The sequence below is a fragment of the Onychostoma macrolepis genome, chromosome 04, assembly GCF_012432095.1.
Source record: "Onychostoma macrolepis isolate SWU-2019 chromosome 04, ASM1243209v1, whole genome shotgun sequence".
Classification (NCBI taxonomy): Eukaryota; Metazoa; Chordata; class Actinopteri; order Cypriniformes; family Cyprinidae; genus Onychostoma; species Onychostoma macrolepis.
The window spans coordinates 9,463,117-9,485,224 of NC_081158.1; the positions used below are offsets into that span (position 1 = coordinate 9,463,117).

The 22,108-nt window shown below is 37.6% G+C and overlaps 1 protein-coding gene across 2 annotated transcripts; it reads left to right on the top strand.

Annotated features, from left to right (window-relative positions):
• Positions 1-982: 982 nt before the first annotated feature.
• LOC131538746 (gastrula zinc finger protein XlCGF57.1-like) lies at positions 983-11,870 on the top strand. 2 transcript variants are annotated; one of them, XM_058772825.1, is made up of 3 exons: positions 983-1,058; positions 1,624-1,861; positions 6,990-11,870. In XM_058772825.1, the coding sequence occupies exons 2-3, from the start codon at positions 1,696-1,698 to the stop codon at positions 8,051-8,053; spliced, it is 1,230 nt and encodes a 409-aa protein (XP_058628808.1). In that variant the 5' UTR covers positions 983-1,058; positions 1,624-1,695; the 3' UTR covers positions 8,054-11,870. The 2 variants fall into 2 exon arrangements, with proteins under 2 accessions (XP_058628808.1, XP_058628809.1); XM_058772826.1 differs by lacking the exon at positions 983-1,058 and adding an exon at positions 1,108-1,330.
• Positions 11,871-22,108: the final 10,238 nt, after the last annotated feature.

The following is a 22,108-nucleotide window of genomic DNA, read 5'->3' on the forward strand; positions in this document are numbered from 1 at the left end:
GCCATCTCTGAGCGTTACACACCCTGCTGAAAAAAACAACAGAACCCTGCCCAAAACACAATAGAAATGTAATGGATTTAATGGTTATAATGGGAATTGTATTGGTTTTAATGGAAACTATAATGGTGTCTACTGGTATGTGATGGATTCTATTGGTGGGATGTTAAATCCATTGGAAAAATGCCCAAAACCCACTACAAAAAGGAATTTTGTAATGGTTTTACTGAAAAAGCTAATGGTTAATAATGGTATTTTAATGTAAACCATTGGAATTTCTGTGATGGTTTCTATTGTTTTTTTTTAGCAAGGCGGTCTGATCTTGGAGTGAATTTGCTGGGATGTCCACTCCTGGGAGGATTGGGGTCTGTTTTTAATGCCTTCCACTTCTGAATAATCTTCCTCACAGTAGAATGATGGACTTCAAATTGTTTGGAAATGGCTGTGTCACTCTTCCCAGATTGATGGCAGCAACAATTGCTTCAGACTCCAGACCAGCAAACTGCCAAAACGTTATAATGCTTTTACAGAGGTGCTCACACTTGCTGATGATCAGTTAATCAAAGACCTGACTGCTACTTACCCTTTTAATTCCTATGTTAACAGTAAGAGTGTCTTAACTTCGTCACACATGGCTTTTCCATTTTGGCTTTATTGTTGTTATGATAAATTGCACCTTGTCATTATTTATTTGTGTTGTTGTTCAGCTGAGGTTTTATTTTCCATATTTTAAGACCAGTCAAGGACCAGATATATATATTTTTTGGTTAAATTATGTCCTGATAGGGAAAACCATGGAATTCAAGAGGGTGTCCTAACTTTTTCACCTGACTGTGTGTGTATATATATATATATATTATAAATAAAAATAGATATTAGTGTCAATATCTTTGGACTTTTGATAGCTCTGCAGTGCATCCCTTCAATTCACCCTAGATATTATATTTGTTTTCTAATGTAAAATTATGTCGATTTTAGCGAACAAGACTTTTATTTTGGTCTGGCGATGTGACGTCATAAGGCTGCGCGCGCTCCCGCGTCTGTGATTCGGATGAAGAAAGGTGTGTGCTTTTAATCATTTAAAGCGTTTAAAACTCGTTGGAGAACTGCACATAAAACTGTGAAATGTATTGTTAGCCAATATAACACTGTAATGCTTTATTTAGTGACATTGCAGTCCCTATAGTGAATCATTTGACCTTAAACGAATTCTGTCACTGGCAAATAGTGTTGATAGAAACGGATCTTTTCGAAACTCTGAATCAATTGATTCACAAAATGATTTACTGTTTTGAATCGCCGCACGCCGACGACTCCTGCTGATTAAAACAGTGTAAATACAACGAGAACAAACACAAACATGTTGAAAACTTTTACAAGCCAACTGCAAATGTTTTCGTGAAAGTGGAATCTATTAAATAATTTACAAATCAGTAAATACTAAATAGAAATCTTAATACAAATGTGAACCTTGTGAATAATTTGTGTCCTTTTTATTAATTTGAGTGCTTTTTTTTTTTTTTCATCAGTACATTAATTTAAGTCCATTAACTCTCATTCTGACTGACTCCCGCACCAGTGCACTGACTGCTGAACTTTACTGTTAATTATTCTCTTCTTAAACAGGACAAAGTGTCCAAACACACAGAAAAACTCCTGAAGAAACAGCCGAGATCCACGTGACACACTGTTGTAAAGATGGTGTTTATTAAAGAGGAAAGTGAAGACATGAAGATTGAAGAAACGGTCAAACATGAAGATACTGAAGAGCAAACAAAGATGGCGTTCATTAAAGAGGAGAGTGAAGACATGAAGATTGAAGAAAGATTCAGAGTCAAACATGAAGATACTGAGGAACAAACAGGTTGGTTTTCATTCTCAAAGCTGAACTCACTCATTTGATACTTGTTTAAATGTCCAGGCGTACGCACAAATCCTGAGCCCTGAAAGAGGCCCACTTTATGACCACATCAAACAGGAGACTTTTCAGACGCGCGCTCCAAATTCTCTTCAGCACCAGGAGCGAGTCAAACGAGCACGGAAACAGTAGCACGCACTTCAACTGCACGCACAAATGCGCTGTAGCCTGTAACATTTCATATCAAATCGTGAAAGAAACTACGAGCAAGTAATGTCGTAGTTATGTCGTTAGTTACCAAAAAGGGTAATAATGTTGAATGTCTAATCAATGGTTAAATATTAGGGGTAAAATTATTTCATAGAGACATCAGAGTGATACTGGCCTTCAGTCATGAAAAAAGATGCCATTATACAAATATTTAAAATAAACTGTCTTTATGTAGCTTCTACATTAATTTGAAGATTGAATGTGAAATTATTGCGATTTAAAAAAACGTAATGTTAGGTGGGATTAATCGCGATTTCAGAAAAAAAATTTTTTTTTTTTTTAATCCAGGGTTCCCACGGGTCCTTGAAAGTTTGTGAATCTGATTAAAATTTTCAAGGCCCTGGAAAGTTTTTGAAAATAAACAAACATAGACACAGGTCCATAGATACAGCGATTTTTGCCCCAATCTGATTTTAGAACACATATGTTTTCATTTGTCATGCGTCTCCTAGCAACAAGACGCACGTGAGTTTGTTGTGATCGGAACAACTTTAAGGTCTGGTAGTGTATGATCTGCAGTCGCGTAGTGTATGATGCCCAGTTTTCCTTTGTCACTATTTACATAGTCGGTAAGTGTATGATCCCTAGTGTTTTAAAAACCTGTTCAGATTTTAAAAGTCGTGTAGTGTATTCCAGCCTTAAGATGGTACCTCAACGTTTCACAGACACACCCTGAAACATTGCAAAAATAGGCTGAAACCGCTGAAACGTGATGCCTGGAAAATGCAAGTTTCAATATATTTGGCTCACCAAAGAAGATTACAAAGAATAGCTTGCCAGAGATCCAAAGGATGTAATAGTGTATTGCTTTGCTTGTTAAAATAATGAAAAGCCATGAGGCAAGAAAAACTTAAGCATATTCATATATCTTAAAACCTCTGGTTACATGAACCTAAGCTCTTTTCAATAAATCCTATGCAAAAGTTAATATCAGATCATTTTAGAATACAGTATAGTATGTACAAATTATTATTCAGTTTTATGCAAAACAGAAATACGACAAATAGAATATCAGATTTCTGTCATATGGCCAAAAATAAATGCAAAAAAAAAAAAACTATTTTGCATAGTTGTGTTTGACAAATGAAAACTGTAACAATGTATCTTACAAGGTGACGCGATGTAACCTTGCTCTCACTTGAAATGTGTCCCCACATTAAGTCCTTGAATTTGAGGGTATTGGACCTGGAAAGTCCTTGAAAGGTCCTTGAATTTGAAGTTAACCAAGGTGTGGGAACCCTGTTAATCGATTGACTGTGCTAATAAATATATAACATAATTTATTAATAAACTAGTGCTTTCTCTTTTTTTGGTATAAGAGATGTCGGCGACACCGACTCGTCATCTCCGAAGTAATGATGTGCCTGTATGCATGTTTCATACGGATTACATAATCTGAGAATATTTGTTTTCTACTTGAATTGGTTCATTTGAAAGTAGACAAGATATATTTTATCCAATTATTTTTTAACATATCCAAAGAAATATTTTCCTTTCTGTAAGGCAATATACACTGGGTTTTGGAGTTTTGTGCTTAAATTCACAATTCAGTCTTTTGTGCTTAAAGACTCGCGCATCCGGTTTGCTTTCATTATTTTGCAAAAGCGCAATGTTTTGCTGTTATTGTGAGTGCACACAGATAAACGTAGAGTCTTTACTGATTTGAAAAATGTATTACTCTTATCTGTATAAGCAAAAATTAGGGAGTATTGTAAGAGCAAGTGATGCACCGGCGCCTCCATCTGTCCTGCAGTGAGCGCACTACTCTTCAGCTTCCACACTCCACTAGTGATGGGAAGTTCGGATCATTTTACTGACTCGGACCTTTGAGTCTCGTTCAGCAAAATGAACAAATCTTTTTTCGAGTCATTTTGTTCATTTCGTTCATTTTAGAAAAATATAATTAAAATGTTACGTGCTACTTCCCTAACACATCTACTACTTATGCAAACGTTGATCACACTACAAACTATAATGCTATAAGAAACAGAAAAGATTAATTCATCGTTTACCTGGGTCTTGATTGGCTCACCTCACCTCTTATCTGACAAGCATTCGGGTTTGAGTCGTTCGTTCATCACGTGACAGCCCCATACACTAACCTATGCAGTCAGAGCCGGAAAGAGAATTGATTCATTCACCTCCCGAGTCTTCGGGTTTGAGTCGTTCGTTCTTTTGTCACGTGATGTGACAGCTTTGGGCAGAGAAATTACTTAATTTACAACCTTCCTTACAAACGGGTGCATAGTCATTATTATTATTATTATTATTATTATTATTATTTACTCGTACAGTTATGTGATGCATTTCTGGTCTCAAATTATTGCTTTTAATCTCTGTCACAATGGTTATTTTCCATAATACTGAATGTAGTAATAAAGATAATAAAGAGTTGGTTATGCTTTAATTTAATTTTTTTTTATTTTTTTTGGAGTCTAATCTTCATAAAATACAATACCTTGTTGTATTTATGTCTTTTGAGTTAACCCTTTAGATTAGACTATAGTGTTATACTTTTGTAACATATGACACTTTAGACATTAACACTGTGTACACACTCTTGAATTGTTTTTTTATTGTTTATTTTTGTGCCAGAAAAAGCTTTAGCAAAGAATGAATTAAAACAATTAAAATAAAAAAATACAAGAAAATTAAAATATACTAAAGCCACAGAGCCAGATCATAACCTTAATATTTTAAAATAACATTAATCATTCATATTCAAAATGTTATTTGCTTTCACTTTATGTCATTGTGTCCTTTTTGACCAATCTTCTTATACAAACATTAGACCAATATGTCAAGTCTGCCTAGGAAAAACAATTATCAAAATTGGAGTAAAAATGAACAAACTATAAGTGCTTTGTAATTTTAGGCTTGGATTTTTTTATTATATAGTTATATTATATGTTTATTGATAGACAAAGAGAGTGAAAGGACAAATCAATCAATATTTTATTTATAACAGGGTTTTATTTATTTATAAAATAACACAGATCCTCAAGAAACAGTAACAAAAACATAGTGACAGAAATGAACAGACCATTTTTATTTCTAGGAAAATGCTTATTACACATATTTTGATAAATATGATCCAACATACAGTTTTACTTTATAGTATTTTACTGATCCGGCAAGTGGTCACGTGACAAAAGAACGAAGGACTCAAACCCGATGACTCGAAACAGGTGAACTAATCAATTCTCTTTCCGGCTCTGACTGCATTGGTTTAGCTTATGGGGCTGTCACGTGATGAACGAACGATTAAACCCGATGACTCGAAACAGGTGAACTAATCAATTCTCTTTCCGGCTCTGACTGCATAGGTTAGTGTATGGGGCTGTCACGTGATGAACGAACGACTCAAACCCGAAGACTCGAAACAGGTGAACTAATTCCAGTACAGAACCTATAGGATGTTGCGCATGTGCGACTGAACGAATCACTCCCTGAGACGACTCGTTCTTCCCGAGTCACATTAAAGATTCGTTCAAAATGAACAAATCGTTCAAGAATGACCCATCACTACACTCCACACAGACACTTGAACAGCACATATTTCTAGATTAACATCAGATTGAACGCCCATGTAAAATTGCTACTACTTGCATATTTCAGATGATAAGCTTGTAATGTTGCTGTTTGCGCATGAACAGTATCTGCAAAGTTACGGTGCTGAAAGTTCAATGCAAACGGAGATTTTGTCTTTTAAAATTATGGCAGTTTAATGCCGACAATTACGGCTGGTAGGGACTACAACAAGCTACTTTCCGGGTTGGTGACATCATAACCCAATACTTGCTGGCAAACACTTCTAAAGGTCATTGAGTCTGAATTTTTTCAGGTTTTTTTTTTTTTTTGTATTTGTCATTCTTTCCTATCAAAATGCTTACTACGGATGCGAAAATGCAGAAAATCAAACCTGATCTGAATTTTTTTTTTATGACGGATGAAATTTTCGGATGCAGTGTGTAAATGTGATTGACACAATGTGAGGTCGTATTTATTTTTCAACATGCAAAAATTTCAGACTCTGTAACAGTAAAGGTTTTTGCACAAAGTAAACAATTACTTTACAAAAATGCTACAACGCAATCATGTATCTGCTGTATTGAACACAGTCTCTAGCCCAGTGATTTTCAATCCTGTTCCTCGGGACCCACTGCTCTACACATTTTGCATGTCTCCCTTATCTGACACACTCATTTGAGTTCATGGAGCTCCTTCCTAATGAGCTGATGATCTGAATCAGGTGTGTAAATTAGGAAGACATGCAAAATGTGCAGAGCTGTGGGTCCCCAGGAACAAGTTTGAAAACCACTGCTCTAGCCTATTGCCAGTCAAGTGCTGCAGGGACCCATCTAGAGTTATAATGACTCTGATCTGATCATAAAGTCTTACATGAACATGTACGAATTTCAGTAGACACATATAATGTCCCAATACCTACAAAAACGTCTCTTGGAGCAAAATCTAAAACGCAACAGGAAGTCACTTATTTAGAATTTTCTTTGAACATTTTGTGTAGTTTTTGCCATTTCGGGCGTTGTATTTTAACAAACTGCTCCTAGAGATTTAATCAGATCAACACCCAAGGGTGACCATACATCCTCTTTTCCCTGGACATGTCCTCTTTTTGGACCTAAAAAAATGCATCTGGCCAGGATTTCTAAATCGCCTAAAATGTCCGGGATTCGGCTTTTGCTTTCTATAGTCGCCATTCATTGTCTGAGTTTTTGCATTGCTTTGACCTTTCTCTTTAGGTCCTGCCTTCTTGCATGCCATCATTGGTTGGTCATGTATACAAATATTGGTCAAACTGCATCTCAAACATCTTAAATTTGTATGTCTTTTTTCATCTTAGACCTGATGGTGCTGAAAGAGGAGAGTCAAGAACTAAATGAAATGGAAGAGAAAAATCAACACGATTTTATAACTGGAGAAAAATCTTTTAGTTGCTCGCAGACTGAAATAATTTCCTCAAGAAAAATGGATCAAAAGACGGGAAGGAGTAGTTATTGCACCTGCCAACAGTGTGGAAAGTGTTTCAGGAAAACAGGTATTAAAAGACACATGAGAGTTCACACAGGAGAGAAGCCTTATGCCTGCCAACAGTGCGGAAAGTGTTTCAGTCAAAAAGTAACTCTTAAAAGCCACATTAGAATTCACACTGGAGAGAAGCCTTACGTATGCCCTCAGTGTGGAAAGAGTTTCACTCATCCTAGAAACCTTGGAGGCCACATGAGTGTTCACACTGGAGAAAAGCCTTATGCCTGCCAACACTGTGGAAAGTGTTTCAGTCAAAAAGCAACTCTTAAAAGACATATTAGAATTCACACTGGAGAGAGGCCTTACGTATGCCCTCAGTGTGGAAAGAGTTTTACTCATCCTGGAAACCTTGGAGGCCACATGAGTGTTCACACTATAGAGAAGCCTTATGCATGCCAACAGTGTGGAAGAAGTTTCAACCGGAAAAGAAATCTTATTTGCCATATGACAGTTCACACTGGAGAGAGTCTTTTCATCTGCCAACAGTGTGGGATAAGTTTCGCTCAAAAAGGAAGCTTTAACAGACACATGAGAGTTCACAATGGAGAGCAGCCTTACACATGTGATCAGTGTGGAAAGAGTTTTGATCAACATGAAAACCTTGAGGTTCATATGAGAACTCATAGAAAGAAACCCTATACATGCCCTCAGTGTGGAAAGAGTTTCAGTTCTAAACAAAACTTTGAAGACCACATGAGAATTCACACTGGAGAGAAGCCTTTCACCTGCCAGCAATGTGGAAAATGTTTCAACCGGAAAGGAAGCCTTAACAGGCACATGAGAGTTCACACTGGAGAGAAGCCGTTTATATGTGGTCACTGCGGAAAGTGTTTCAGACATAAAGCAGCCCTTAAACACCACATGAGTTTTCACATATGAAAGAACTGTTTTTATGTCATCAGTGTGGATCTGTGGAAAGTTTCACAGATAGGAAACATCTTCGGAATCATGTAATAACACCAGAGAGAAGCCTTTACTGTGCCTCACTGTAGAAAGACTTGCAGAAACAATAAAATCTTTTAGGTTCAAGGAAGCACCCCTGATATAGTTCAAAATACCCGAGCAGTGGATTTAGCCCTCGTTTGGTTGATCGAATCACAAATATACTGTCTCTGTATCACTGTCTCTTTTGTCCACTTTCAACCACTCTGTCCACATTTTTTCAAGGGTGGCGGGGTCAATGGGCAGGTAAATGCATGTTTTTGTTTTCACATTTTTTGATCAAACGGATAAAATATATACACACAATTTACACAAAAATGTGAAATAAGACAATGGAAAAAGATGAGGACAGCAGCAGCTTTTGTTTCTGCTGATAGCTGCAAAAACTGATCTGCAAAACCACACAAAATGTTGTGGATGCATGTTAGAAGTGAGGATTGGTGGAGAACATTGTCAGCTGAAGTTGTATGGTTTGAAGATGAAAAAACCTACCAAGCACAAAGTTTGTATCCCATGTGGAAAGATGCTTCCCATTATGTTTACGCATTAGATTAGGCGGAGAGTAGGTGGTCTTTTGTGGCTGTTTGAATGCATTTGACCACACGAATGTTTACACTACAAAAGCAATCAGGTCAAATGTGTTTTCCACTACCTTTGGAAGTGGTTGAAAGTGGACAAGCTCAAACATTTGCACCTGTATTTAGAGTTCTATTTACAATCAGATCTTAATTCCAGGTGTAAACTAGGTTAATATGTGAATATGTGCTGCATGTTTTCCTTTCATTAACAAAGTAAATGAGGTGATAAAATGGCATTTGTGAAAGCATCTGATCAGAGCATTGTGGATATTGTAACATTGACTGTTACCCTGATTTTTTTAATGAGTTAATTTCCAGGTATAAAGTCAGGTAGATTCATAGAAGAAAGTAGTTGGCACATAACTTTCCGGTTCTCATCTGGGTCACGGCACCAACGTAACCCTTCTGGTTCTTCTCCCCTCACTCGGTCTGAGCAGGATTCAAACCAGCGTTTCTGGCATGGGAGGTATGCGCTCTAAGAAGGACGCTAAGACCCTAGCTTCTAGCATCAGTTGCTAGTATGGCTCCTGAAATCAGGGGAGTGAGGTTTTCCCACACAGCTCTTACCAGGTGGCCTCCATTAAACTCACCCCCTTAAACCTCATTCCAGTCTGGGTCACGGCACCAATGTAATCCCTCCGGTTCTACTACTCTAACTTGCTCTGAGGGAGATTCGAACTGGTGTTTTCAGCATGGGAGGCAGGTGCGATAACAAGGATGCAGATGTGGATAGTAACAAAGTACATTTACTTGAGTACTGTACTTAAATACATAGTTCCAGCATTACTGAGCAATGCTGACAACCTTGCTGATTTCTACCTATTGTAGCTTGTATTATAAAAGGCAGATCACTAAACTGTATAATTTGTTACGTTGAGAGATCCCCCAGTTAGGAATATCACTATACTGCCGTGCAAAAGCAAAAGACCGTAACTTCAATTTTGGTCGAAAATGAGTTATTGATATTTTTGGGACATTCAAGACATCCTTTATCATGTGCATAAGTATCTAGAGTCAATTTCGTTGTTATTCCAAGAAAATAATGGGTGGTCTCAACCATAACTTCGAAAGGCCCCGGAGAGACCAAGGTAGAACACCGTATAACACCAATTACCGCTCTTTCGCTTTATTTGGAACGCTCAAATTGAGTTACGGCGTTCTGCCTTTGTTTAGCCTCGAGTCAATATGAAGTTACGGTTACGTAACTTCTTGGAGTTGCTTGGAGTTATACGATGTTCTACCTTTTTTAAACTTTTTTTTTACTGTCCATTAAAGTCTGCTGCATTTAAATTACGGTGTAGACAACCACCGTAGATAGATCGTGATCTACCAAACAGCTCCATATAACAAAGCACTGTAAAGGCTAGATACATTGGCAGCAATACGTAATCGTGAATAACCTTTAAAGAATTTTTTTTTTCCTTTTTATAATGCAGATTATTCACCAGCCTGTCACTTTTAGTTGGACGTGTGTGGACTCGAATGCCGTAGTAGCATGATCAATCATATAATCTGTAGCCTACTAACAGTTCACAACTAAATTCATATCCTACCTTTTCTTGTAACCTGATAAAATCAATCCATGGCGATGAACGTCGTCGGAGATGTTTAATCCACAAGCATTCTGAGCATTATTCCTGCTTGCTGGCGTTCACATCAATCTACAAGTCGTTCTTTTAGGTTAGACTATTTAATTCAAGTCAGTATAAAAGCAATTATGCTGACTAGCGTTCTTTTACGTTACTGAGCATAGCAAATAAATTGGTTGCAAAACGGTCACGTTTTACTTTTAGTCTGCTTGTTACAGTCAAAAAACAAAAAAACAAAACTTAATACAGTGACATTACTATATGCAATAGCCTATATGAGATAGCCCATGATCACTAGATTTTATACAGGTGTTACTATAACGATTTTGTAAATGGTGATCAGCAACCAAATACTGATAATGTGGAAGTTACTGCCTTTTGCCTTGGTGTGACTTTTCACTTTTTGCAGACAATGCAAAAGCAGAACACTGTAACTTCAAAATAGGGGTAAAAATTGGGTAGTTTGAGCCCACAATTTGTTAATGTAGATAATTTTCAGTACTAAAACATCTAATTGCCAAATTTCCAGTGTCCTACCTATAATTTGGCTGGACAAATAAAAAAAACTTTGAAGTCGTTTTTCTCAGTTTCACACTCTAGTGAGTTAAGGTCTTTTGTCTTTGTAGGGCAGTATAGACAAAGATGGATTCTGCATGAACTGTAGACACAATGCCAAAACAGGAGAGTTATCAGACCAATTATTATCTGGACAGTCTGTGTAGTAGGACAAGAACAATGTACATTATGAATAGCACAAAAGTCCATTTGATACTGTTTTACTTTACTCTTTTGTCCTATTCATAGTTTAAGTGGTTAAAGCAATAGCACACACCAAAATGATAATTCTCATTATTAATATAATTTACTCACCTTTATGTTGTATCAAACTCGTACAACATTTGTCTTTCCTCTTCCCCCCCAGCAAGAACCCCTGAAGACTCCATCAAACGCTACCACAAAGTATTACAACTGGTAAATGGTGGTTTCAGTAAAGCTGAAGCATACAACATGAATGTTGACAGAAATACGATTGTCATGCAAGCCCCCATTGCTGAGTTGGCATTTGCAAATCCTGAGGAGTACAAAGCTTTGAGAGCGACCTTTAAAAAGGGAGAAAGCATCCAAAGATTTTCTGATTTGGACGGTGCCTGGCTCAGCCTAATGTAGACATGATACAAAAAATTAAAAGAGAGCAGTGCCCTTCTTGATATCTCAAAGAAGTGAGGTATACACTTGTCGCTTAAAGAAATAGTTCACCCAAAAATTAAAATTGTCATCATTTACTCAATTTACTCATTTACCTCAAGTAGTTTCAAACCTGTATAAGTTTCTTTCCTCTGCTGTACACAAAGGAAGCTATTTGGAAGAATGTTTCTAACAAGGTTTCATTTTTGGGTGGCCTAATCCTTTAATATTCTAATAATGTTTTGTTAAAAAAAAGTTTATAATGGTACTGTTGGTTATTAGTGAACATTCTCCAAACACTGTTTTAAATATTGATTTTATTTTTACATTATGTAATCTTTACATTTTATGTAAAGTAATATACAACTTATGCCTCTTGATTTATGGTGCACTGTTATTTAAAAGGATTGTTAAATAAAAGGTGTATTTTACCTTGTAATTTCTGTGCTTCTTTTTAAGTGCTGGTGAATCTTGGATATACTGGTTCAGAATAAGAACTTGGTGGATGTTAATTGGTATTTTAGATAATGACAAAATGACTTTACATGACTACACATTATTACAAAATCATTAACATCTCATAGACTAACATGAATTCATGACTTGTTAATGTATCATTGTGTCATGACTTGTCTTGGAGGGGCACATCTTTAAAAAGTTGTCAATTACACATGTTCTATACATATTCAGATGATGATGTCTGTGACATAGCTGCAGGTGGCAAATTTATAAACAATTTTACATTGTGCCATTTTCATACATCTTTCTTCTAGAGTATGTTTGATTTAGTTTATCCCAGTGTTAATTAATACATTAACTAACATGTAATTAAGGTGGTGTTATTCATGTAGTAGTTAATATGACTCATGTCGTAGTTAAGTTCTTCATTAGTTCTTGATTAATACATGTCTTAACTTATCCAAATCATTTTGCAAATGAGGAATATATGATTTTTTCTGTTTTGTTTTTGTTTCATGGCTGATTTATATGATGAATAATTTAATTGTATGGGGGTGAGAGTGTAAACCATTGTGGTGCAAAGCATTAAAAAAAACAAAACAAACAACAACAAAAAAACATCCCAACACTAGCAGGTCTGCAAATGCTTTTTAAAAAGCAAAAAATGCTAGGCTAATTTGTGATGTGTTTTCTTATGTCTTATGATACCAAGTAAGAAAACTTAGTTAGCTAGCTAGATTATATGGACCATGTTAGTTTAATGATGCATAATACAAGTCTATCAAAATGACTGGAAGAAGGGAGAAGAGGAAAGTCAGTCTAACTGACTATTTTGGAAGGTAACTAAAGGAAATTTCATAGTATCCCATCTGTAAGGGTAAATGTTGGCTGTTGACCTGTCAGCCATCAGCAAACTGTTTATTTTTCATAAGCTGTTTCAAATTATGGTGTTAAATAGATTAGGATTTTGCTTTCTAATGATTACTTGTTGTGATATAGTGTCCAGAGTAAGAGAAGATCAGACCAGCACAGCCCAGACCTTCAGCACAGGCCTAAATCAGACCAGCACAGCCCAGACCGCTAGCTCACCCTTGTGAAAAAGAAGTGTGCTTAATTGCAGATAATATAATATAATCTAGATTAAAGGCCACTGAAGTGTACTTAAAGAGAGTGCACTTTAATGACAATACTTTTTTAAAATGCACTTTATAATAATGTCTAATTAAGTATTACTTAAACATACATTTGACATTGTGATTTTATTGTGTTTTAAAAAAGTACACTTATTTTGATATATATACACTTACTAAATATACAGATATACTATCAATATACTAAAGCACATGTAACATGATTGATTTTAATTTCAACTTAAAGGTGCTGTATGTAGGATTGACACCGAGTGGTTGAACTAGGTATTGCAGTCCAAATTCAAAATATTGGAGACGGTTATTTTCACCAGGCCCCTCCTCCTCAGACTTGATGCACACGCAGGTTGCCAGATTGACGACACCAACTGGAACGCACGCACATGACGATGGAAAGCATTGAGCCTTACACTGTAAGTTGATCAGCTAATGTGTACGTTTGCAATATTTATATTGTTTGCAAATTATAAACCACCTCATGTATTTTTATAAATCTAAATCTGCGTCTCATTTCGGAGGCTGCTGCTGTGTCCTCAGGAGGTCGCATTTGTCAGCCGCATACATTGAGTGGCCCAGTTGTAAACGTAACAAAGTAGACTGTTATTCATTGTGAGGTGTAAAATACTATAATTTATTTCTTACATTGAAATATAATGGTTAATTTTCTCAAACCAGACTGCCTCAATGAATTATGCATAAATTACACATAAGAGATACATACAGAAAAGCCCGTTAGGCCGAAAACATAAGCACTACTCTGCAAATCCACACTCTGGAGTTACTGTTTTTCCTTGCCCCAACACCACATTGCTGAAGAAAAATAATAAATAATTTCACATTCTTGTATAAATGGTAGTAGTAGCCTTGTGTTCTTTCTCACTGCAGCCTGAGACAGAACAGATTCATGCAGACAGGAAAAATTGAAAATTAATGTACATATTTTGCAATATTGAATAATGAGTACAAGCACAAAGGTGGTTCAATAAGAAAATGTAAATACAGTTTATACTTTATTTTATTAGGTAAAATATTATACTAATGTGGTTGCATCTCTGATCTGTTTACCTAGGAATTCATTCAAAAAATGAGTGAGGTGAGTCTACAGGAGTTGTCAACTCAACTGTTTTCTAGGGAGCCTGGGCTAGTTTTTGATGCCCTGACTTGATGCCAGCGTCTGGGTCCAAAGTTGCCCTGACACACCAAGCCGACGCTCGACGGCCAAGTAGTACGTCTGTTCTACGCCTGCGTAAGAAGAAATTCCTTTCCGTACCAGTAGGTGGCAGTAGTCTGTGTTTGTCAAAGCTGGAAACCGGAAGAGCTAAAGGGATACAAAACTTAAACAAAGGTGCCTGAAAAATCAGCTCAGAATTTCGCTCACCACAGACGGATTCTTGATATTTCGGAAATGTCTGACACGTTGCATATGGCACTGGCGTTGTCAGCCCTTGGTCTTTTGCTTGTGGAAGAGGAAAAGAAGAAGTGGCCGCGAAAAATACGGAGAAAGCGCACTAAATGGGTGAAACCATGGATACTCCAGAGACAGGCTCAAGGGGCTTTCCCGAACCTGTGTCGAGAGCTCGAGTTAGGTGAAACCTCTGATTTTAAAAATTTCGCTTGGCTTTTTCCTGTTCAGTTTAACAGGTTAAAAGAATTTATCAGTCCAATCGTACAGAGGAGAAACACGAACTACCGGGATTGTATCTTCGTAGGGGAATGGGAACTACGGTTCTTGGCAACAGGTAAGCAAGCTAAAGGTTATTCGTTATTTGAATATTACATTACAACGCTTTTTCAGTTGTGTTTATTTCGGTGTATCATTAAGCATTATAAAAAAGAAAATAATTTGATTATTTCGAATGGCAGTTGGAGCTCACTTAAAACGAGACAACAAACATAATTGTGGTTGTTTATAGCACAATGCCTTTTAATAATTGATAACAATAATCTGATTTAATGTAATGTAATGAAAATGCATTAAAAGTGTTTGATTTGACTCTGTAAAAGGTGTGGAACATCGATAATAGAGTTATGTGATTGTAATCTTTGCAGGAGAAAGCTTCAAGAGCCTTTCTTACCAGTTCTGAGTGGGAATGACTACAATTCGGCAATTCGTTCCTGAAACCTGTGCAGCAATCTACCAGGTCTTAAAAGAAAAATACCCGAAGGTATACATGTATCTGTTTTATTATTTTTTTCTTCTTCAACATTTATAGTGCAGTTTGTACACATTCAGACAGTGAAATATGCCAAAATGACTACAAGTTATCAAGGGTTGACAATTAAAACTACTTTTTGTTTTAATTCTATTGTTTTCAGTGCCCAGACACAGTGGAAGAGTGGCAGCAAATAGCCATTGGATTCCAGGCTCAGTGGAACTTCCCAAACTGCCTGGGTACTCTGGATGGGAAGCACATCAACATTCGTCCCCCACCAGGAACTGGATCAACATTTTACAATTACAAGCATACATTTTCCATAGTTCTAATGGCACTGGTTGACAGCAATTACAGATTCCTGTATGTTGATGTGGGCTGCAATGGGCGTATTTCAGATGGCAGAGTATTTGGTGGATGCTCATTGCAGGATGCCTTGGAGAAAAGAACATCGAACCTGCCCCTGCACCACTTCCTGAATCTGACCAGCTGTCCCCTTACTGCATTGTGGCAGATGAGGCATTTCCCTTGAAGGGCTACCTCATGAAGCCATATCTGAACCGCAGGCTATCTGTAGAGCAACGCATATTCAATTACAGGCTTTCATGAGCTCGGAGGGTGGTTGAAAATGCATTTGGCATCCTGGCAAATTGATTTCGAGTCCTTCTAACCACCATTAATATTCAAAACACCACCAAAGTGGAGGACATTGTTTTGGCTTGCTGTGCCTTGCACAACTTTCTGCGTACAGAGTGCCGTGAAGTATACATGGCAGGTATCGACCAGGAAGGACTAGATCATGACACTCTCCCAGGGAGATGGAGACAAGACCCTGGCCTACAGCAGGCCTCTCTGCCACACACAACCAACAGTACAACACACGCCAGACAGCTCAGGGATAAACTGTGCCAGTACTTTAATTCAGACATTGGTGCAGTGGGGCAAAATATAAGCATTTGACAAACTTGTTTGGTTTCTGTTTTATGACGATGGTGTGACATTGCTAAATAAAGGTTAGGATTTTACATCGTGTTTTGTGATCCTTTTTTACATAAAGAATTGTGAATGCAAGTACCTTTTACCCAAAATCAAAGTGTTTTATTTTCCAATGTGCAATACAATGGGCAAAAAATTTGCTACAAGGCAATGATATAAAATTAACACAAACAGTAGATACTTTAAAGTCTACATAGAATTCTGCAAGAACTATAATATAAATTACAACTGTGCATGCCATATTTACAACACAGCTTACAATATGATAAAAAATCAGTTTAGATACTAAAATCAGTAAAAAATCAAAGATTTTCAAAATCAAAGATAAAAAAAACAAAAATAATAGATACTTTAAAGTCTACATAGAATTCTGCAAGAACTATAATATAAATTACAACTGTGCATAACATTAACAATGCAGCTTACACTATGATAAAAAAAATCTGTTTACACTTTTGCTACATAATGTATTACAGGTGTGTATACTGATTGGCAGATGCATCCAGTGCTTGGTTGTGGCCCACTGAGTATCTGAAAATGCAATTGTCAACCTCATGCTGGAAATGTGGCGGCAAATTCCGCATTCTGTGTTCTAAATTTCTGCAGTAAGCTGAGATGGCATCATTGGTGTTTTTCTGTGATGCCAACTTTTCCAGAGTTTTGCCGATGGTGCGTATCAAGTATGTGCACTCCTCGCTGGAGGATTCGTCCTGCATCTTTCTACGCTTCCCATTAGGCCTCGGAGTATTTGGCTTTATATAGGTGCTTTGCAAAGGCTCCTTTCTCATGGCTGTGGACTCAGCTCCACAGATGGTGGACTCAACCAAGGGTGTACTGGGCCGTAGCTCAGCCTCAATGAAACTGGGCTCTTAGTGGGTGCCAGTTTAGGTGTCACTGTTGGTACCATCAGATGGTGAACAGGAGTCACTATCAGTCGAAGGGTCCTTAAAAAACATAAAAAGATCAAATCAAAATGTGAACGATGTAATACCATAGATTTTTAAATTGGCAATATGACTTTATTCAGATGCAGTTTATGACACATTGCAGAAGATAATGTGACATTAATTTATCGGATTGTGTTAATATGTTGATTTACTTGAGTTACTTGTAAATACTCCCATCTGAACAATCAGTGGCCACTTTACAAAAAGCAAAATGTTTCTTTTTTTTCTGAAATGTAAAAAAAAAAAAGAGAGAGAGATTTGTTTATTTACCCTGATCGTTAGATTTGAAGTGCTCTCCTTCCTTTTTGTGTGAGGCTCTAGAAACTGCAGGCGGTTCAGTATCCATTGCTGCCTGCCAGTCTTCTGGGCTCCAAAACTTCCTGAGGGTCCATGTTTCTTGTAACGCATGTACTGGGTTCGCAGCGAATCCCACCGCTTCTTGAGCTCTTTCTCTGAGGGGCAAAGTAAATTTTTGTAAGCATTATGCCTAGTTATTAGGTCAATTTCATGACTATTTGTAATGCCAACAAATGTTACTTTTTGCTCTACAAGATTCATGGACTATTGAAAAATAACAACCTCAATTGACAAAAAGGAGGTCTTACCTGATATGACAAGTTTATTTTCGATCTCACGCCACAGTTTTTATGTCAAAATGTTAACCTGTAAACCAAAATGTAAACCTTTCGTTTGCCAGCTTCCATGACTGAAATGAAATATGCTGTGTTTTCCACCAACTGGCAACCCGTGGTGCCGAAATACAATTGGATAAACTGACAGTGGGCGGGTTTCACAAACCATAACAAACACAGACATTCCGGGCCGGAATGCACATTTTCAAAGGAGAATAACTGACTGTAGAATTGTTTTTCAGATAAACAAGTATGTTAACTTTTGGTTTTAACGTTTCTTAAATATCTGCAAACATATTATGGAATTTTTATGCTTTAGTAGAGTCAAAATCCTACATACAGCACCTTTAAGTGTTTACATTTGTTAATGTATTTTAAATGTATTTAGCCTATAATATATACTATGTGCATTAATGCACTTGAAATGTATTTTTCTTCTAAACTTAAATACACTTTCTTATACAGTATTCTCTAATAAAACTTATTGTTGAAATTTTCATCACCAGCTCTATGAAGTTTAATTTTCGACATAATATTTGACATACAGTGTCATTTATGAGTACTGTACTTTACATCTGTGTACAGAATACTTTCAATATCATCATGCTGTTCTCACTTAAACACACATTTAATTGCATTAATTTGCAAGCAAAAGTTTAACAGATCTAAACAAAATTAATTTGCATTCAAATAGATTTGATTTTAATTAGACTAGGCTACACTGCACTGTAAAAAATGACTGACTTTTAGTTATGCCCTTACAAAAAAATCCTGCAGGAATCCTGTAGGACTGAATAAAAATCCTACAGGACAGGGCACATTCCTGCAGGAGTCCTGTAGGATTGTTCCTGTATAACTGTGTTATGTCCTGCAGGAATGTAACACTCCTGCTGAATTTCTTATGTACTTCTATGATTCCTTCAGGTATGTCCACCGACGTCCTGTAGGATTGCGTAACATCCTACAGAAATGATAAGATTCCTGCAGGATGTAAAATTTATGTTTTTTTGTCGTTACATTACAATGGATTTTTCAAATAATGATATACACAGTGAAGCAGTGGAGCATATTGTGGAAAATATTTATGCATTAAACCGGCCCAAATACATTTTCCAAATTCCAAAATGCATACTAACAAACTATCCAAAAAAAAAAAAAAGTGTTATAATACAACCAGGTTCAGTCTGCAATATAGGCTACTGTACTCATAAGAAGGCCACAAGGATCCCATTTATCACTGTACATTTATATAAAATGGAGCTAAATGTCATTGTACATATATTAAAAACAGAGCTATTTATCATTGTATATATTGCTAAATATATAAAACAGAGATCAGAGTACATATATAAAACAGAGCTATTTATCATTGTACATATATTTAAAACAGAGCTATTTATTACTGTACATGTATTAACTGCAGATGTTTAAGAATGTTCAAAGTACGAATACGAAGTAGAATAATAATCAGTCAGCTTCCCATTTGTTGGGTTGAATGCAAAGTAAATTGTGTACAAATCCCACATCTCTTAAGTAAACACAAGTTGTTCTAATCACATCGCACTTGATTAATTTAACATCAGTTGAAATATAATTTTCCCTAACTATCCCAGAGAAAGCAGTTCCTGTTTGTCTATCTTTAACCAGGTTAAACTTGGCTGTAATAACTGGATCAATAAAGGCATAGCCTCTATCAAGACCCACATCAACAAACGATCTCACCACTGCCATTGTGCCTTGTTCTGTTACAACTGCATGGTTAATTCTTCTTGACAGTGTTGTGCTTGCCTTTGAATGAATCCTGTTTCCATTAATTATAGCTCTTGAATAAAATGCACATTGGTGGACATCAATGTCCTGTTCTCTGAATAGAAATGCCTCCCTAGGTGTTGGCATTCTTACTGTAGGTGAGCCCAGAAAGATCATGTTTGTCTTTTTCACACAGTTTGTGGCAAGTCTGAACCCACGTAACATACGGTCAACAAAATCCTTGCTTGTTGTTTTTACACTGTTGTGGTAAACAGTAGATAAAAGTCGTGGGATACTTTGAAAAAGAGAAAAGCTATTGGCTATTTGTTCTGAAACTGCCTGGGTGCCATGCAAGAGCTTTTGTAAGTTACCATTGTGGCTTTCAAAAATAGATGCACTTTGGCACCATAGTGGACCCCAGTTTCATACTGACTGTGCTGCATGCTGTAAAATGTGCACATTAAAACTAACATGACATTTGCCATACAATCTCTCAAATCGGCTCACAAAAGTTTTTAACAGGTTTTCTGCTACATCTATGTCATGAGAACACATGTCATCTTTTAATAGACAGTATGTTGCTTGGACAAGGAGTAGTAGGTGCTCTAGGTAATGTGACTGATCGGTGGCCCTCCCCCTCATCATCACCACCCCGTCCCTTATTCGCCGCCCTTCACCAGGCTCCCGACTGGAGTGGGTGGATGAGAGGAGGGGCGTGGGATCAACGCGGGCTGGCGGCGTGTGATGAGGCACAGCTGAACTGAATGAAGCCTCATCACCGCCGCTGTTAAATGCCCAGCGCGCCTCTCCTCGAGAGACCGGTCTCTTCCCCCGTGCATGCACGCTGGTGTCCTCGTGGGTCCAGGAAGGGTGCGTAGAGGGACATCGCGCCACCGGAGATGTGAGCTGCAGAACCCGCGGTCCGGGAGAACGCCGCACCAGACACGGCCGTCGGGCCAGGATGCCGGGCCGATCAAGTCCCGCCAAAGGCCGAGGAAGAAGAGGAAGAGCCGCCGCTCAGAAGAAGCCGCCGCCCCTCGTAAACCGGACCAGAGCGGGAGCGCGTGCGGCCACCGGACTCCGCCCCTTCCCTGGACCCTTCCCCTTTGGAACACTGCCCTCCTTCACGAGCCCCACAGCACAACGAGGACACCAGATCCCCCCCGTTTTGTTGGACACTTCTTCCCCTGGACACTTTATTTTAGTAATTTTGTTTAATAAAAGCCTCTCCGATGCCTGACGCCACACCCACTGTGTCTGTCGTTGGCTCCTCCCGTCACAGTAATCACATGATAAAATGCCACTCAAGCATGGAAGACTGTAAAACAAAAGAAAATTCCTGTACTCTGAGGCCTTCCACGCAACCTTACAGAGCGTGGAGGTCTTGTAATATTAACTGGTGATGATTTCAAGTAGTCGTTTGTCAATGTTGATTATTTCTCTTCCCAGATACCATCTCTCTCTCAAACCATAAAGTTGTTAATTGCCGACTGACACCCAGCAGAATGCCATGCATGTAGTCATAAGCAAATCCCAGAATTATATTGAAAAATGTTAAAAGCATTAAAGGGGATGGCCCTTTGACTCCTTTAACACATGTGCCTGTTTCGACTGCTGTTTTAGCATCATCAAAATGCTGGCTGTGGGTACGTGGTCTTGCATCTCTTGTTTGCGACACATACACCCTAGTGAAACCATTTCCATTAGCAACTATTTCTCCCTTCTGATAACACCAGTTGCATCCATATTCACCATTAAATTGCTTAGTGTTTTGGACAGAGCAGCAAGCAACCGAATCACATACACAGACAAGATTGAACACATACATCTGTGTACTTTGTCCTCTGTGCTGCACTGTTAGACCTTCCTGCTCTAACTGAACGCACTCATCAACAAATGACTGCAAAAAGGAATTCATTTTAGGTTTAGAAGCACCAAACCACAAACCAGCCGGGAGCACATGCCTACTTCTCATATCTGGGGGAAGTTCATTAATTACTACTTGGATTGGCCAAATGTGAAAAGGAGAGGACTTAAAAATAGGGACACCATCAACATTCCATGTAAGTGAAAGGTTGAATTGGTTTGAATCATTCAGGAGACCTACTGATTTATACATTTCACCATCAAATATGTCTTGAACACTGTCTGGACTGCTTTTGACTCTGGTCCATTTGTAATTCAGTGCTGCTGTAAATGCAGAATCTGACATTTTTTCTTCCAATTGTTTTCTTATGGACAATTTCATGAAAACGTCACCAGATTTAATAAGAGAGTTCTTATCCCCTGGTTCAGAACCACATGAATCACAATTTGCTGGGATTTCATTACCAAAGTATTGATGACATGTGGGGCAGATGTACACTATTTCAAATTAATTATAATCAAATTCCTTCAAGAACGTGTAAAGACTATTTGGTGCTCCGTTGGTTCCTTCTGGGCAATGTAGATTAATTAGGTCTAATAAGTCACCAAGAGCAGATTTTGTTGTGGTGTGCCTAAGAGCATAGCATAAAATTGCCAGTTGTGATTCTTCATTACTAATCTTAGCAGTGG

Bases quoted from the DNA above. Each gene is read 5' to 3' on its own strand.
- LOC131538746 (XM_058772825.1), top strand. From the start codon at position 1,696: ATGGTGTTTATTAAAGAGGAAAGTGAAGACATGAAGATTGAAGAAACG. The intron at 1,862-6,989 runs GTTGGTTTTCAT...TTTTCATCTTAG, and splicing joins AGATACTGAGGAACAAACAG to ACCTGATGGTGCTGAAAGAG.